This window comes from Esox lucius, chromosome 3, assembly GCF_011004845.1.
Source record: "Esox lucius isolate fEsoLuc1 chromosome 3, fEsoLuc1.pri, whole genome shotgun sequence".
Taxonomy (NCBI): Eukaryota; Metazoa; Chordata; class Actinopteri; order Esociformes; family Esocidae; genus Esox; species Esox lucius.
This window is the reverse complement of record NC_047571.1, coordinates 18598923-18612258: the sequence shown is the minus strand read 5'-3', so window position 1 is coordinate 18612258 and position 13336 is coordinate 18598923. Positions and strand designations below refer to the sequence as shown.

General features: G+C 42.6%; 2 protein-coding genes across 2 annotated transcripts in view; one reads left to right on the top strand and one right to left on the bottom strand.

The window, feature by feature from the left end:
- Positions 1–8600, top strand: part of c8b (complement component 8, beta polypeptide) — a 49379-nt gene extending 40779 nt beyond the window's left edge. Inside the window, exons 13-24 of the mRNA XM_010886899.3 lie at positions 3541–3716; positions 4860–5016; positions 5276–5426; positions 5727–5868; positions 5992–6124; positions 6304–6501; positions 6713–6953; positions 7112–7240; positions 7417–7580; positions 7897–8050; positions 8205–8273; positions 8406–8600. Coding sequence (XP_010885201.2) covers positions 3541–3716; positions 4860–5016; positions 5276–5426; positions 5727–5868; positions 5992–6124; positions 6304–6501; positions 6713–6953; positions 7112–7240; positions 7417–7580; positions 7897–8050; positions 8205–8273; positions 8406–8560 — 1869 coding nt within the window. The 3' untranslated portion in view covers positions 8561–8600. The remainder of the gene's footprint in view (positions 1–3540; positions 3717–4859; positions 5017–5275; positions 5427–5726; positions 5869–5991; positions 6125–6303; positions 6502–6712; positions 6954–7111; positions 7241–7416; positions 7581–7896; positions 8051–8204; positions 8274–8405) is intronic.
- A 55-nt stretch (positions 8601–8655) lies between these two features.
- c8a (complement component 8, alpha polypeptide) lies at positions 8656–12358 on the bottom strand. The gene is made up of 11 exons (XM_010886879.3): positions 12145–12358; positions 11953–12067; positions 11696–11843; positions 11420–11567; positions 11078–11267; positions 10794–10976; positions 10282–10525; positions 9954–10091; positions 9564–9721; positions 9168–9393; positions 8656–8979 (listed from the first exon to the last, which is right to left on the bottom strand). The coding sequence occupies exons 1-11, from the start codon at positions 12288–12290 to the stop codon at positions 8831–8833; spliced, it is 1845 nt and encodes a 614-aa protein (XP_010885181.1). The 5' UTR covers positions 12291–12358; the 3' UTR covers positions 8656–8830.
- Between the last annotated feature and the right edge of the window lie 978 nt (positions 12359–13336).

Here is a 13336-nt window from a genome sequence, read left to right as displayed (position 1 = left end):
CCAAAAAAGTTGAAACGGAACGTTTTGAGTGAGGAACAGAAGTGTTCAATTTGCAGTGGTCTCTTAATGTTAACCCTTCTGTTCCTCACTCAAAACCTTCCTTTCCAACGTTTTTGGAAAGGAAAGAAAAAGGTGCAGTGGTCTCTTAGGTTTTTCCAGAGCTGTATTTAAGGCCCCCTTAATCTTTAGAAGACCTAGACCTGAAGTGACCTGTAAGTGTTGTTTATTCTTTCTGTTCTTTCACTCTGTTTTCTTTCTAAAACCTGGCCATCTCAATATATATTAATTTTTTTAAAGCAAATAAACCCTAATTGCCCAGATAAATAGCAGTAAAGGGGCCATTGGTAAGAATGGGAATAATTTTTGTGTCCCCACAAGGAAAGGCCTACAATGTGTGTGTGTGTGTGTGTGCTTTGCTTCAATGTGTTTTAATACTGCTGTTGTCCTCTCCAGGAGAAGATCCCTCTTTAAGGCCAGAGATAAGAGAAGGACGGAATGCTGAGAGAGAGAGAAGAGGCGGAGAGAATTTGGACCTGTGTCCCTCTTCATAGCTGGATTACACTAATCACTGTTCTGTTCCAGAGACTATTAATTTTGGCAGCCTAAATCAGTAGTACCATAGGATTAACCTGAACACAACGCCAACACCCTTCACTTTGGAAATTTTGACTAGCCAAGATGGTTTTTTTCCCAGCCAATCGGAAGGTCTTTCTTCCAGGAAGTGACCTTTGACCTTTGACAAACTGTAGCAGCAGGTAGTTGTCACGACAACATCCTGCCACAGGCTAGTGGGCACAAATGCCTAATCTATCGTGCGACCTGAAAGCGCCAATCAAACTGCAATATTAGAAAAATAATTATAATTTGTCCTAAGGATTCAGATTTTTTGTGTGTGTGTGATTTCGAGGAGGAACAGTATCCTATGGGCTTTTCCAGCTCATTCAGAGAATTGCCACCCACCTGCCTGCAAGGACCGACTGTGTTGAACAGATGACTTGCCAAATGCTTTCAAAGAACTTGCATGAACAGACTTTGTATTGTGGATCCAGCTAACTGCAACAGTGACTGCCACGCTCTTCTCCATAGCACCGTAGCATCCTTTTCAAAGCTAACAGATCTAAATATAATTTTTATTTTGTAACCTGCAACCTTTGCGTTGATGCTTATTAGCATTTTTAGGATAGGGCAAAGGTGTTGAGGCATTGGCCGGAAAAATATCCTGTTTGTCAAACTTCTATTTTGTAAATAAGATGTCCTCAGTCAAGGCCCCTGCACCTGAACCTCTGTGCCATAAGGTCTGCCTCTCGAGCCCTGTTTAGAGATGGTTCTAAAGCGTCCTTAGCCCTGATCTTGTCTACATTCTGAGTGCTCAATGTTTTAGCTGTAGACCAATAAAGGATGAATTGTGATTAGATTTTTGATCAGAACAGTGTAAACTGAGATCAGGTCAAGCCCCGGACAGGATCAGGACAAATGACTCATGTTAATGGCAAGTATGAAAAGGGCTTCTGACACAGTCTATCTGTGGCTCTTCATTTTAAAGCAAAGCCCTACCAGCACCTCTGTCTGTATCGTCTGGATGTTTTGCTTTGCTTTTGTTGCCATTTTATTTACCACGTTTTTGTTTCTCTGTTAGGTTCAGTAAGTCTGTGACATCTTGAACTGTAAATCTGTGAGCCACTGAATCCACGTGTTGATGATGCCTGCTACGTACTCGCGATGAACACGCTCTCTTGAAAATGAAGCGGTAATCCTCTCACACACAAAACAAAAGATTGACAGGCCAGTTTCTTAATAAAGTCACTTTTACCTGGGTAATGTGAGGGACAGGGACAATCTCGTGCATAATCTTGTTTTAGCTGTTTTAGACTTCCCAACAGGTGTACCACCCATCCTTCAGTGTTTGTTTTCAAGCTCTATGTGGACCCTTACTATTCTGCAACCAGCCCTGGGTTCCGAGTTACTATGTGAACCACATAGTTTGCGTCCGCCTGTAAAGTGCTACGTAGACAGAGTTTGCAATTTTGGGACTTTTCTTTTGGTTCCATTGTAACAAGCAAACTCAGTTAAACACAGCTGACATATTTGAAATGATTTCTAATAGTATTTGGACGATGGACTTTTACTACATACAATATTTGGATGCTTTCTAGGAACCAAACAAATAAGGCCCAGTCAGCAGCAGACTCCACACATTACTATGCCTTACTATTATGGTTTGTACAGGTTCTGTTGTCCAGTCACTGTTATCTTGTCCTGTCATTGTATTACAGTAAAACAGTTCATTGATGCAACTAAAGGTTTGGGGCATATTGTAGGTCTGTCTGTTCCACTGAGTTACAAAGGGTCAAAACATGGCAACTTTATAGGATAATAATAGAGATATTATTGCTATTTACTTCTAGACTATGATGATGATAACTGTAACCCTGCTGATACATGAAAATGCAAAACAAAATAGTCTAACAATATTTTGTACATTTTATTTATGAATTCCAATGGTCACGAAAAGAGTAAAAGGAATTTTGTACGTATATTTCTTCCCATTTACTGTACTTCTCATCCCCACTGTTCTGTCACAAATAAAATATAATGTGATTCCCAGTTTTCTCTTGACATTTGAGTGTGGTGCATCAGCCATTTTTAACATTTGGTACAACAACTTAAAATCTTGTCATTCTTCATTTCAGCATCCACAAAGAAAGTGCTACTTGTGGTTTGTTTTAAAACAAAACTTGATATTACCTTAATCATGTTGATATGACCTTGGTCCTGTTTATATTATCTAGGACCTTTGAATTTTATCTGGGTCCTGTTGATATTATATGGTTCCTGTTGATATTGCCTGGGTTCTGTTGATATTACCTGGGTTCTATTGATATTACCTGTGTTCTGTTGAAATTACCTGATTCCTGATGATATTACCTGGGTTCTGTTGATTTTACCTGGTTCCTGTTGAAATTACCAGGGTTCTGTCAGTATTACCTGGGTTCTGTTGATGTTACCTGGGTTTCGTTGATATTACTTGGGTTGTATTTCCTTGGTCCTGTTACCTTTTTATTAGATAACGGGGTCCTGTTCTGTGTTCTGTTCTTTGTTATACCTGTAACTTGTTCAGGTCAGTTCAGTACACTCAGAGGAGTTGTTTGAAATTAGAACTTCCAGGTAGTACATCCTCAAAGTTAAAATGTTATCTGGCTACCTGTCAGCTGCTCTGTGTAGTGATCAATTTGATATACACAAAACATAAATCAACACAAACCTAAATCAAGCCCTTCAACCACTAAAGCTAACCTCAATCTGCATTTAGATTACTTTTATTTTTACATTGTTAAGCTCCATATTGTGCATATTGTAGCTCATTATTCTGAAAAGGGTCATTTAGTTTAGGTCAGTGACCATTAAGAAGCCTGTGAAATATCCAAACAAATATAACACACAAAAAAACGTCTGTGTGCTTTGTGTTTCCCAATAGCTGACTGGTGGAGATTCCCATTCCTCTGAGTCCATGCCCCTGGTGGTATTGATCAGTGTGTTTAGATACACAGATACCTGAAAAAACATGCACACTGTTGTGTCATCCCGTCTGTGTGTCAGTCCTGTCGGAGACTGTTCAGATCTAGAAGTACCACCATGCAGTCAGTATCCATGTTGAAGTCTGCATTCTGCTCATGCTGCTATCTTGTTTCTACTGCACTGTGCTGCCTCCTACTCTGGTAAAACTTTCATTCAGTGTGTGTGTGTGTGTGTGTGTGTAAGATAGGGATACAAAGGCAACGACTGTCTTCTCTTTACATTTGACAAAAAAACTATAATTTGTTGTGGTTATTTGCAAAACACTCCCCGATGGTAAATGTTCTAGACTGAGGCCTTATCTGGCTACAACGGGAAGGATTTAAGCTGTGGGTAAATCAATTAATGGTTCATTAGAAAACAATGTATGTGTGTCTGTTTGTTAAAGCATACCTATACTTGTGGGGACCTGCAAGCATAGAAACATGGAGAAGTCAACACTGTAGAGAAATGTTCACATCCCAATGAGGCTATTTAGGCTTATTGTAGGGGTTCAGTTTAAGGTAATGCTTAGGTTCTGAGTTACATTGAGGAGTTTTGTATTAAGGTTAGGTTTAGGTTCTGAGATACATTGAGGAGTTTTGGGTAAAGGTTAGGGTTAGGTTCTGAGATACATTGAGGAGTTTTGGATTAAGGTTAGGGTTAGGTTCTGAGATACATTGAGGAGTTTTGGATTAAGGTTAGGGTTAGGTTCTGAGATACATTGAGGGGTTTTGGATTAAGGTTTGGTTCTGAGTTACATTGAGGGGTTTTGGATTAAGGTTAGGGTTAGGTTCTGAGATACATTGAGGGGTTATGGGTAAATGTTTGTGTTAGAGTCACTCTACTTGACTAATACTGGAGGCTGATGATATTACCTGTCTCACACTACCTGACTAATACTGGAGGTTGATGATATTACCTGTCTCACACTACCTGACTAATACTGGAGGTTGATGATATTACCTGTCTCACTCTACCTGACTAATACTGGAGGATGATGATTCCTACTGTCTCTCTCTACCTAACTAATACTGGAGGTTGATGATATTACCTGTCTCACAATACCTGACTAATACTGGAGGTTGATGATATTACCTGTCTCACACTAACTGACTAATACTGGAGGTTGACGATATTACCTGTCTCACTCTACCTGAATAATATTTGAGGTTGATGATATTACCTGTCTCACTCTACCTGACTAATACTGGAGGCTGATGATTCTTTCTGTCTCATCCGAACTGATTAATACCTGAGGATGATCCACTGCAGTGAACTGGGAGTTATGGTGTCCTGTGTTTCAGTGATGTTGCCATAGCGACAACCGGCAGCAGTGGCGAGGTGGCCAGTGGCATCCGTGAGGCTCGTGCTGTAGGAACTCAGGCCTTCGTGGAGCCAGTGGACTGTGTCCAATCAGAATGGACTTCCTGGACACGCTGTGATGTCTGCCAGAAGAAGAGGGTAAATTAATGCAGGAGAGAATGAAATGGATGATGAGAATGAAATGGACGATGAGAATGAAATGGATGATATGGAGGAGGATAATGAAATGGACGATGATAGGAATTATGATAATGATGATGTGAATGAAATGGATGATAAGGAGGATGAGGGTAGATAAAGCCTGTCTGTGAATGAATTTAGACGGGGGGGGCAGACCGGAAATACAGTTTCACTCAAATAGTTTTCATTTGTGTGTGTCCCCCGCACCCACACACAGTATCGTCATAATAAACTGATCCAGCCCTCTCAGTTTGGTGGGGTACCTTGTCATGTCCAAGGCAAGGAGGTGGAGACCTGTAGCCCTGCGTCTCGCTACGACTGTAAGCTTGAAGTGCCTCTGTGTGAAGGATTCCTCTGCTCTTCCACAGGTATTACCCCCATATAACAGGTTCACAATAAACCGCTATGGCCGACCCTGCAACTCACTACTACTTCATTCTGATCATGGGACCCAAATGTGGAAAAATACTAAACACAGTACCAGTCAAAACATACAAACCTTTGACTGGTACTGTATATACAGTATATACAAATATTAAAACGTTTATAGAAGTATCACTTTTAAAGGTGACTACTGTTTCCAGTACAACAACGCAAATACTTGTGGCCTTTGAGTGGTCTACAGCAGGCAGGGAGTGATCTGAGATGTGGGCTGTGCACCTTCCCAGGGCGCTGTGTGCCTGTCGGCCTGCGCTGTAACGGGGACGACGACTGCGGGGACCTCTCGGATGAGAAGGGATGTCAGAAGGTGAAAAAGGCCTGTAAGGAGGAGGTTCAGGAGTACTACGGCATTGAGAACCTGGCCAAAGGGTGAGGCGTGTAGACTTGGGCCCAGGACTAGTCTGACGTCTGCGTACACAGCTAGTCGTTTTTACAGAGATCTTCCATTGGCATGTGACGTGCGTGAATTCCATTCCTTTTCTCCCGTTACAGGATCAACATACTAAACAGTAACTTGGAGGGAGTGGTCATTGATAACAGATACTACGCGGGCAGTTGTTTGCCTCACTACATCCAGGACGCAAGGTTCAGGAAGCCTTATAACCTGCAGCAGTACACACTGGAGGTAGACACCGCTAGGATGTTCTTCAAATGCAGTGTGACTTTAATTACAGCACCTGTTCTCTCACCACTGTGTTTCCTCCTGTCACCTGTTAGAAGAGCAGTACAGAAGCATAAACTGTGTTGGTGTTTTAGTATGTGTGTGACTGTTGCCTGTAATAGACGACATTTCTTCTTCAACAGACCAAAGGCTCGTACGACTTCAAGCTGCAGTCTTTTGAGTCATACTCTGAATATATCGATTATACCTTGAAGGAGCGTACTTCCAAGACCACTGTATCCATGGGCTTTGCTGTGCCAGGCGTGTTCGAGTTTGGATTCAACTATGCTGACTCCAAATACTCCAAATCCGAGAAAAAGATAAGGAGTTTCTCTGAGAAGGTCGGTTGCTGGTCAAGGGGTTGTTCAGAAGGGAGCTATGCTATCAAATGTTCTGAAACAACACTGTATGGTATAGATAGGCTTGTCTCTTATGTAGAATAGGGAACTGAGATCAGATCTATTCATTATATATTTATCCGTGACGTTCTGCATGACACAGTGTTCACCCCAAAATCCACAGTAACCAAGCCCTCCTGACACCCATCCCCAGAAAAACAGCTTTGTCTGGGCCAAGGCGGAGCTGGAACTGGCCCGATACGTCCTGAAGTCGGAGGATCTGATGCTGCATCCAGAGTTCCTCCAGCGTCTCCGTGCCCTGCCTCAGTCCTACGACTACGGGGAGTACAGGCAGATCTACAGGGACTACGGCACGCATTACATCACAGAGGCCACCCTCGGAGGGGACTACGATTACACCATCGTCCTGGACAAACAGAAGCTGGAGAAGACAGGTGACGGATGATGCTCTGCTGTTCTTTGTCAACAAAGACCAGCTTCACGGCTCTAAAGGCTTACTTTCTGCTTCGCTTGTGTCCGGTCATGGACGATTCAAATGAAGTAACGTTCCACAGCGGGAGTAACAATATTTTCCTTTATCAAACCATTTCAGATTACTCCCTGGAAGCCTACAAGAACTGTGTGCAGTTCAGTCGGAAGGTGGGGGCAAACATCCTGGGGGTGTATGTGTCTGTGGGAATCGAAGGAGGCGGATGTGTTGGCCTGCTCAATGAGATGGGAGGTGAAACCTGGACACGGACACGATGACCTCTCTCTGTCAATCCTGTTGTGCCGTAGGACGGATAGCAACAATTTGTTCGGACTTTCTTGCAATCTCTACAATCTCTTTAAATGGCTCTGTCTTTCACTCTCCCCCTATCTCCCTCTCTCCCTCACGTTCCTCCCGCCCTCCTCTAGAGGACACAGTGGAGGGAAGCATGGCTGAAGACTTTGTCTCAATAGTTAGAGGGGGTGACAGCGAGTCCATAACCGCGCTGGCTGCCCAGAGGCTGCCCACGCCACAACTGATGAGACTGTGGGGAGAGGCAGTGCATTACAACCCCGACTTCATCCGCAGCACGGTGGGAACACTGCCTCGGTTCTCCGTCCTCAACATTTATCCTTGTCTTTTTTCTACTCCCTCTTTCCCCGTCTCCTTTCTCTTTTCTTCACTTATCTACAGCACACTGGGACTTGTAGTGTCCTTTCCATTCATCTCACTTTGTTCTGCTGTCATTTTATTTGCTCTCTCCTTTTTTTTAGCCTCCCTCATTCTCTCCTCAACTCTCTCTCTGTCCTCCAGGTTTTCCCAGGGTGTCTGTGTCCGTCAGACTCCAGCCCTGAGCTGGTCCTCATGCTGTCACATCACTGTTAACCTTGTTGTTGTCTGTGTGACAGACGCGGCCCATTTATGAGCTTGTGACCTCTAGAGACTTCTCCAACACTAACTCCTTGAAGAAGAACCTGAGGAGAGCCCTGGCAGACTACCTGGAGGAGAACAGCTCCTGCCGCTGTGCTCCCTGCCGCAACAACGGACGAGCAGTTCTTAAAGGTAAACGCCCTCCCTCCTTCCTCATGCTTCAGAAACACTAGCTTTTCTTAAAGGACTCCCTCCCTCCTCCGTCCAGTTAAATTTGGCACATTTAGGAAACTATGAAAGATGGTAATCCTCACAATGCTATGGATGTCTTTCTCTTTCCACTCAGGGACCAGGTGTGAGTGTTTGTGTCCAACTGGCTACAGTGGCCTGGGTTGTGAGATCACTCAACGACCAGGTCAGTCTCTCAGTAAACACCCTGACCTACAGGACACCATCGCCTGGGGCTTGAAGGTCTCCTTCATTCTCATAATATGCCCATTCTGTGCTATTGGGAAGGTTTATCATTTTGACCTATTCACCCAAACAGATATAGCCATAGATGGCAACTGGAGCTGCTGGGGTTCGTGGTCACCCTGCATGGGAAGGACTAAAACACGGAGCCGTGAGTGTAACAATCCTGCACCGAGCAATGGAGGCATGCCCTGCAGAGGACTCCAGGAAGACACTTCTGACTGTTTCTGATATTGTCTGATACTTGAGGAAAATAAAGACCATTCATGACCCTGCCGTTTTTTAATCTTTTTTTATGACAAAGTCAATGAGCACCCGTTGTAAGGTATTGTTGTACATGTTTTTATTTCTAAATACAAACATATTGACCATCAACTTGTGTGACCAGATGAGAAAACAGAGTTGGTATCATTGGGATTCCCTTCACTTCACTTGGGGTATTGTTGGAATCTCTGCCCCCAGTCGTAATGTGACTCGTATTCCATTGGCCATTCCATTACTTCAGCAGTATTGATTCTGGGAGGAGGGCCCCAGGCAGGCTACACCTCCATCTGGCCGGGGGTTGTCACATGACCTTCTGCGTGTCTTACTTCCTGATTGACAGGAAGACCATGCCCCCCAGCAGCTCCAGGCTCCATCCGTGGTCGAACCTGACAGACAACAACATTAACGTTTAACCAGGCTCTGTGACAGGCTTTCTACTTATGTAAAAGATTCCAGAAGTAAGAGTAGTAAGGAGTGGTAATGGCTGCTATCTGACAGCATTAATGATTCTGTCATGTTGCCCTGGATCTTTACCAGGATGCGATTGGTTCTAAAAGTACTCGGTAACACTCACCTTGCCTGTGGGTCTCCTCACAGGCATCCCCTCTAAAGCCCTCCTTGCACATACAGTGGCAGGAGGTCTGGGTGAGGACAGGGATGCCATTGTGCCAGCAGGGGGAACAGCGACAGGAGTTGAACTGGAGCAGGTACTCCTCCCAAGCCCTTCTCAGGTGGGTCAGACGTTTCCCCACATGGTCCTTTGATGTGCTGAGACGCACCAACTCAAATATGGGCAAAGTCTGGGGACAGAGAAAGAGAGGGAGAGGAGAGAACAATGTGAGGGTGTGTAAGACATTTTGCACAAAGTATCAAATATATTGTAATGCGTTTGAAGAACCATGTTTCCAGTAGAATGCCCAAATGTAATTTCAAGCACTGTTTGTGATGTACGAAGTATACACTATCATACCTCATACTCAATGAGTGCTGGGTTGTACTTGAGGGAAAGGCCCCACTTCCTGTATGTGTCAGAGTCCTTGACAGGCAGCAGACCCGCACTACTTCCTGTACTGCCCCCCTTCACCAGCGTCACAATATCCTTAATTAAACTGGATTTGCCGACATCATCTGGTTCGAAAAGAAAAATCATCAGTACATTTTATTAAATGAGAAATGTCACATTAAGATGCCGTTGGTTAAATCTTTCTTAGGATTTTCTTATAATGATATTTGTTATAATAGTGCTATTCAATACAAAGTTAATCTAAATATCACTGAAAACAAAAACAAAACGCAGGGTTCTGGTTAGATCATGGTCTTCCACTGCTAACAGGGTGTTGAGGCAGTTCAGTTAACACACCTTTGCTGTAAGATCCAATGGCTTTGCATCTTTTGATGTTAAGTTTTGCTCCAACGTTTACCTGTTCCGTCTGGCTTGGAGGACTGCTTATACCGAGAGATGCACCCAAACACCTTCTGACTTGTTTTGCATTGATTTCTGTTCAAAGTGTAGCACAAGAAAAGTACATTATACAATCAGCATTATATGGTCACAACAAGTTGCATGGAAAATATGAATTCACAGGATAATTTTCAATTATTCCTCTTCACACCTTTACCACTATTGGCACAGACATAGCTCACTCATTCAATGACAGCATCACTCAAATGAAAAGATGTCACCATACCTGAGGTTTTCATGGCCACTTTGTTGAGGACTGACACGTACTCCAGTGTCCCTCCCATAATGCCCTGGGTGATATAGTGTGTTCCAAAATTGTTGATGAAGCGAGAGTACAGGCCAAAATCATAGCTCTCCTCAGGAAGCTCCATTAGGGATTGGTACATGTCTTCATGAAGCATCAGACCTTCGCTCCTCATCTTAAAGTGGGCTGTCTGAACCTTAGACAGCAACCGGACAAAGCCATGGTCCTGAGAACACATTATCATAGCAACAGAGAATACATCATCATAGCTTCATTTGTATAATGCATACATTTCATACATTTAGGCTTGAGAAAGAAAACATAGCTCTCATGGGCTGCATTTTAGTCCATGATGGATGTTCCCTATCTTCTGGACTCCTTAACGTGGTGGTAGGCAATAGTTTCATGGAATTAAACTCAGCCAGCGTCAACATTTGTGTTTCCTTTGAATAAAGAGACTGTTTTAGGCTATCACTTAAAATATATTTTCTTACCTCACTGGTGTATTTTGTTAAATTGTTTAGAAACTCGGTTTCTACATTTCCTGACACTCCAACTTCCACACGCTGAATACCAACAGAAAAACCCATATTAAAAGCATGTTCTGTCTTTCTGGCCTTCACGAACGTGGCCATGTCTTCATAGTACTCTGAAGAGCCTTCAGAGGTAGCCTCAGCCTAGAATAACAAATAAAAATGTTCAATGTTCAAATGTTCAAATATCATTGATGAGTTGATCACTGAAAAACATTGCAACATGATGATTCACAGAACCGTACCACAAATCTGTATGAATGAAAGTTGTAGGGTTTCCGGTAATATTTCTCATCCTCATTATATTGTAGATTCTCACAGAAGGCATCATACATGAGTTTTCTCCATTCTCCATTGTAGACATATTCACACTTCCCTCCATAATATTCTGGATCAAGAATTTGATCCACAAATTCCCCTGTCAGTATGTTATAGCTAGGGAGAAAAATATATATGATGTCATTGTTTTAAATTTACAAAAATTAAGAGTCAACGGATGCTTTTATGAATCAGTGTGTTTGTCAAATGGATCCTGTCATTGCCATTCATAATGAGATAGTGGTTATGGCTGTTGGCTGGCAGTTTACCCCTGAGTGGCACGGCTAGCCCCGGGGATGGAAAGTAGAGAGGAACATTTGTCCTTTCTGTAGTTGATCTGCTCACAGTCCATCTCATCAGACAGGTCCTGACAGTCTGCTTCACCGTTACAGCGAAGCTCCTGACTCACACAGCGACCTAGGAACAAATTCACCAAAACACACACACAACCTGGATTGAAACCCTCATTCCACATTATAAGACATAAGATTACCTAACAGATGTATGTTTGGCTTGAGATTTCGAAGGTATATTGCTTAACTAACCTGTACTATTGCAGGTAAAGGTTTCCTCACAGAAGTCTGGTACCAAACATGCTGACTGCGCAGCTGGGCACGTATGCTGTTGCCACTGACTATCCAGACATTGTGTCCCTCCAAACTGGGATGCCTTCTCCATGTATTGGAAACGATACTGCACCATGTACATGAATGAAAAGAAAAAAAAGAGATTTTTTTGTACATCATTACTATTTAGTCCTACGATTGAAAGTGAACCACGTAATGAGAACTAATGTTTTCACCTTCTTGTCTGTGCAGGAGTTACAAGGGGTCCATGATGACCACATTTTCATCTTACAGTTGATCGGATTTGGTTTGTCTACACTCCTGACCCTCCTCATAGCAGATTGCCCTTCCCTTCAGTTAAATAGAATTCCAGTTTCAAACTTTAAAGCCATTTTACATTTAATTAGTTGTAGATTAAAAAGTATTACCTATTTTCAGCCATATTCAACGGTCTCTTCATTGCTTCTACACAGAGGGAGTCATTCAAAACTAGGAGAATGGAGGAGCCCAAAAAAGCACATATCAGTACATTCATATTGAAAATTAAACAACTCCTTGCTGAAAAGGAGCTCATATTAATCTTTGTTTAGACGAGTGATATTTGTCATCCTGGGGAAAGTGCGAGCAATGCCATCAGACAGACTCTCCAGTTTAGAGTGAATGATTGATCAAGTGTAAACACGTGCTTTGACTGTTGTGAAAGATATTTGTCATGATATACCACACACGCCTATACAAATACACCCCTTCCCGGTCCATTCGATTCGAAAATGTCCAGGTCCACAACACTAACACACACATTTGATTTTCTATCCTTGTTGGGACCTTAAACTCAGAAATCTAGGTTCCCTATCCCCTAGCCCTAAATGTAACTCTAAACCTATGATGAACTTTCATGCCAACAATACTCCTAGCCCTAACCTTAACCCGTTGTGTTTAAAGCTAAAAGGAACCCTAATTCTAACTCGAAAGACCAAGGCCAGGAATAACATTTTCCTTTTTGGGGATTGATTTCTTAGGTTTTACTATCTTTGTGGGGACTCTAGGGGTCCACAAGTACACATACACTTGGACCACACACATACACACACACTATGACTATTAGGCCTTGGTCCAGAAAGCGTATTAGGATCTTCAGGTTTGAAGTCTTCACCACACACACATTTGTTTTTCTATCCTTGTGGGGACCAAAAAACAGAAATCCATATTCCCTATCCCTTAGCCCTAAACTTAACATGAACCTTAACCTATCCCTAAACTCAGTAAACTAACCTTTACTTAGCTACGCCTTAATGGATAACCCTATCACTAAACCAAAACCATAATGCCTAAACCTAGAACCCCCAAGTCTAACATTTCTGGGCCCCACATGTATATTTAGAACTAAATCTCTCTATCTCTATCTCTCTCTCTCTCTCTCACACACACACACACACACACACACATTAACATGTAGTGATTGAGAGAATAGTATGAACAACCCAGACATTTTTTAAATAATCATCTCCTGAACTTCATATACCAGACCATGCTTCCCAACAGATATGACATGGGACAGATGCTGTTGTTATAAAATGTATTTACAGTTACATACAACTGCATTTTCTACTTAAAATAGTA